This window comes from Acanthisitta chloris, unplaced genomic scaffold (assembly GCF_000695815.1).
Source record: "Acanthisitta chloris isolate BGI_N310 unplaced genomic scaffold, ASM69581v1 scaffold33968, whole genome shotgun sequence".
Taxonomy (NCBI): Eukaryota; Metazoa; Chordata; class Aves; order Passeriformes; family Acanthisittidae; genus Acanthisitta; species Acanthisitta chloris.
The window spans coordinates 14544-18943 of NW_008689209.1; the positions used below are offsets into that span (position 1 = coordinate 14544).

At 55.1% G+C, this 4400-nt stretch overlaps 1 protein-coding gene across 1 annotated transcript in view; it reads left to right on the top strand.

The window, feature by feature from the left end:
* Positions 1–4400, top strand: part of LOC103808547 (cadherin-23-like) — a gene marked incomplete at its 5' end in the record, with an annotated part of 17231 nt that overhangs the window by 8477 nt on the left and 4354 nt on the right. Inside the window, 10 exons of the mRNA XM_009081338.1 lie at positions 1–21; positions 105–274; positions 531–668; positions 824–943; positions 1379–1556; positions 2266–2477; positions 3032–3226; positions 3509–3619; positions 3794–3923; positions 4092–4355. The exon at positions 1–21 is cut by the window's left edge and continues 186 nt beyond it. Coding sequence (XP_009079586.1) covers positions 1–21; positions 105–274; positions 531–668; positions 824–943; positions 1379–1556; positions 2266–2477; positions 3032–3226; positions 3509–3619; positions 3794–3923; positions 4092–4355 — 1539 coding nt within the window. The remainder of the gene's footprint in view (positions 22–104; positions 275–530; positions 669–823; positions 944–1378; positions 1557–2265; positions 2478–3031; positions 3227–3508; positions 3620–3793; positions 3924–4091; positions 4356–4400) is intronic.

Consider the following 4400-nt stretch of genomic DNA (forward strand, 5'->3'; position numbering starts at 1 on the left):
GTCTTGAAGACCCGTCGGCAGGTCAGTGGCCTGGGGATGTGGGAGTCTGGGGGAGGTTGGTGTCCTGGGGCAGGTTTCTCATTTCGGGGTCTGCCATTCTCTAGGGAAGGTTGTGGCCAACAGGACAGTGGACTACGAGGAGGTACAGTGGCTGAACTTCACCATCCGAGCTTCCGACAACGGCTCTCCCCGCAGATCTGCTGAGATCCCTGTGTACCTCGAGATTGTGGACGTCAATGACAACAATCCTATTTTCACTCAACCATCCTATCAGGTGAGCTGGGCTCCCCTGTTGAGCTCTGTGGAGCCAGGCAGTGCCTGCCAGGTACAGAGCTGGGGGTTCTCCAGGGACACCTTCTCTTCCCACTGTCTGTGCTTGAACCATTTGAAGAAGATGGTCAATCCAGCAATGAGCTGTGAACACCTTGCTCTGGGTCCAGCTGTGCCCACTCCTGGATGCCACCCTATGCCCTTGGTTACTGCCTCCTAAAAGAGCATGTGATGAAACAACCTGCTCCCTTTGCTTGCAGAAAGCTGTCTTTGAGAACGTGCCCTTGGGTACAGTCATCCTGCAGGTCAAGGCCACCGATGCAGATTCTGGGCAATTTGCTGTCATCCAGTACAGCCTGAGGGATGGAGAGGGCAAGTTTGGGATAAATCCTAACACGGTAAGGAGCCAACTGAGGCTGGAACAGAGTGGGGAAAGGGAGAGGAGGCTGAAATGGTCCCACCTTGTGCCTTGCTCCCATGCCTCACCTTCTGCCCCTTCTCGAGTACCAGCTCTGCCAGACGAGGTCCACCTGAAGGTCTCTGTGTGCTGCAGGGTGACATCTACATCCTGTCAGCCCTGGACCGGGAGAAGAAGGATCACTACACACTGACAGCTGTGGCCAGGGACAACCCTGGGGATGTCTCCAGTAACCGTCGGGAGAACTCTGTGCAGGTAGGGCTCCACCTCTCAGCACCCCTCGTGTGGTGGTCACCAGCAAGAAAGTGTTAAAATTCCAGCTTTTCTCCCCAGCAGCAGGCTCCAGGGGGAATTAGGGAGGAGGAAGAGCAAATGACCCCAGGGGCTGTGAGGTGGGTGGTGCAGGGTGCTTTGTGCCGTGGGGACAGCAGGTCGGCAGGAGGGGGTGGAGCAGGAGGGGCAGGGGAGGGTGACACTATTGTCTGCAAGTGTTCTGGAGTGAATGGGTGCCCTGGCCATGGCAGCCCTGCATTGTTGGAGGCAGGAATTCAGCTAGCGAAGCTAAACGAATAGCAGGAAGGGCACTGCACTCAGGCAGCAGAGCTGCAGGTCATGGCAGGGGTACAGCCCCTGGGGACTGCCTGGCCTTCTGCAGCCTCACGTCTCACAGCTGGCTGTGCTTTGTCAAAGGTGCTGATCACAGTCCTGGACATCAACGACGTTAGGCCCCAGTTTAGCAAGAGCCAGTTCAGCACCAGCGTCTATGAGAACGAGCCAGCCGGGACGTCGGTGATCACCATGACTGCCACTGACCTGGACGAGGGGGACAATGGCATAGTAACCTACAGCATCGAGGGCCCTGGAGCGGGTAGGTGCTAGTGGCAGGGGATTCTTTCCCAGGGAGGAGGGTTATGATGAGGGAGGAGACATAGGTGCCAAGCCTGTGCCCCATGTCCTGTGGCTAGTTTGGAGTAATGTTCTGCATGCACTCCTGGGAACAATACTGAAAGTGTGGAGCTTTCATTATTGCTCCACAGTTCCCAGTTCCTCATGTTGCAGGATGTTGCCATTTTCATTTGCCTTTGTCTTGCAGCCCAGTCGTGGCTTGTCATCTTGTCTCCCTCACCCCAGCAGGACTTTCTCTGTACGCAAGTGTGTCTTAGAGCAAACTCACTGCCCACTTCAGGTGAAGGCTAAGAAGGGCTAGGAGGTGTGGATGGATAGTGATAGTGTCTGAAATCCAGGCACCAAGGAATGATAGAAAACAGGCAAAATCACCATAAATGTACAGGGGAATGGCAGAACATTCATTTATCTGAGACCCACGGATTCCTTCCTGTCCCAGCCTGGGCAGGAGTGGTGACCTAGGCATAGGGCCCAGTGACAAGGATGAGGCTGTGGGCAGGGATGCTGTGAAAACCCTGACTGGCCTCAGACAGCTGGCTCTGCTCTGTCACCCCTTGACAGGCATTTCCCAGCAGTGAGGGCTGTGCATCAGCTGGTATACTTGTTTCTGATCATAATTTATCTAGTGCGTAGTGTCCTGAGCCAGAGATGTGGTTTTTTTCTGCCTGCAGAGGCTTTCAAGATCGATAAAGACTCTGGGCTTGTCACAACCCGGCGGCGCCTGCAGTCCTATGAGAGGTTCAACCTGACTGTGGTGGCCACCGACAAGGGGCATCCCCCTCTCTGGGGGACCACCATGCTTCACATTGACGTCATTGACATCAATGACAACCGCCCTGTCTTTGTCCGCCCACCCAACGGCACCATCCTGCACATCAAGGAGGTAAATCCTTCAAGAAGGAGCAAGGTCATGGCATGTCAAGACCACGTCCAGAAGTCTGCTTGCCTATCAGCAGCAAAATCCAATCTCCATCTCCACTGGGGAGAGAAAAAGACCTTGATTTAACACGTGGCAAGAAGGTTTGGGTGATGGGGCTGGATGTTCAACAACAGCTCCCCTCTATAAGTGAGAGTGGGGATGCTGGGGTGGATTTGGGGAACAGAAACCCTGGCTGCACACACAATAAGTAAAAAGTCAGTCACTGCGTGCAGAGCCTGTTTATAAACAAGGGCTGGACACACTGTTGTTCAAGATGTTTCTCCTTTCTGGGAAGCTGAGCTTGTTGACTCAGCCAGTCCCCAGTGCACGCATAGAGCAGCCACCTTACGAAAGGGAGTCGTGGTTCCACGCTGCCAGCCCCAAGTTGGGATTTGGGTAGCAGGGGCTTGCTGACCTCCAAACCCAAGGGGTTTTGGACCAAGGGGGTTTGGAGGGGCGGGGGGAGCAGGAGGCTTGAGTGCAATGCCAGGGCTGAACTTCTGCATATGTGCAAGCAGGAGATCCCTCTACGGTCTAACGTCTACGAGGTCTATGCCACGGACAAAGACGAGGGTCTCAACGGAATGGTGCTCTACAATCTGCTGAAAACCGGGGCGGGGAACAAAGACTGGGAATATTTCACCATCGACTCAGTCAGCGGGCTGATCCAGACGGCGAAGCGGCTGGACCGGGAGACACAGGCAGTGTACAATGTGAGCCAGGCAGGGCGGCCAGGGCAGTGCTTGAGGCTATGGATCCAGTGTGGGGCTGATGGGATGCAAGTGATGTGGTCAGCTGCCAGAGTAATGAAGATCACAGTTTAGCAGGAAGTGGGTGGTTATCAAGTGCTGTCATGGAGTTGCATCCTGGTGGGCCAGCTCCCAATTCCCTGTTAAGTCCCCCCAAAATCCTGTGCCAAGCTGTCCTCTCTGTCTCAACAATGTCTCCCAGCCTGATGGTTTTGCCCAGGATGTCCTTTTTACCTCTCTCCCCAGCTGATCATTGTGGCCTGTGACCAGGGACAGCCACCCTATGAGACCATGCAGCCCCTCCAAATCGCGCTCGATGACATTGATGACAATGAGCCCATCTTCCTCAGGCCACCTGTAAGACACTGGGATGAAGGGGCTGGGATGTAAGGATGAGGATGCCAGCAGGCATGTGTGATGGAACACACACCGCTGGGTGTCACCATGGTGGGAGCATGATCGGATACGTCCGTTTTTCTTTAAAACAACCTCAATGCTTATAGCATTCTTTTCTCCTGTGGTCTCTGGCAGAAGGACAGTCCCCAGTACCAGACACTCTCTGTCCCCGAGCACTCACGGCCGGGCACCGTGGTGGGGAATGTTACTGGGGCAGTGGACGCGGATGAGGGCTCCAATGCCATCGTCTACTACTTCATAGCAGGTGGGTGCCAAGATCTCAGCTCTGTGTCCTCGTGCACACCCCTCACCAAGGGTTTCCATCGCTCCCATCATCTCCTCACTGTCTGTCTGCCCTGGTCAACGGGAAAAGTGGCATTTCAGAAATGCCATGCCCAAAGGGGACTAACTGGGGACTCCTTTCTGCACCCAGCTGGGAATGAGGAAGGCAACTTCCAGCTGAGTCGAGAGGGGAAACTGAAGGTCATGCGAGACCTGGACCGGGAGAAGGAGCCATACTATTCCATCATTGTCAAAGCATCCAGCCAGAGGAACTGGTCTGCTCCCGAGGTCCAGCAGGAAGGCGGAGCCCAGCTCTGGGACCTCAGCGAGGACCTGACCCTTCAGGAGGTGCGGATCTTCCTGGAAGACATCAATGACCAGTCCCCCCAGTTCACCAAGTCGGAGTACACAGCGGGTAAGGGGTGCCAAGGGCTAGCAGGGCACCAGGAGCCAGAGATAC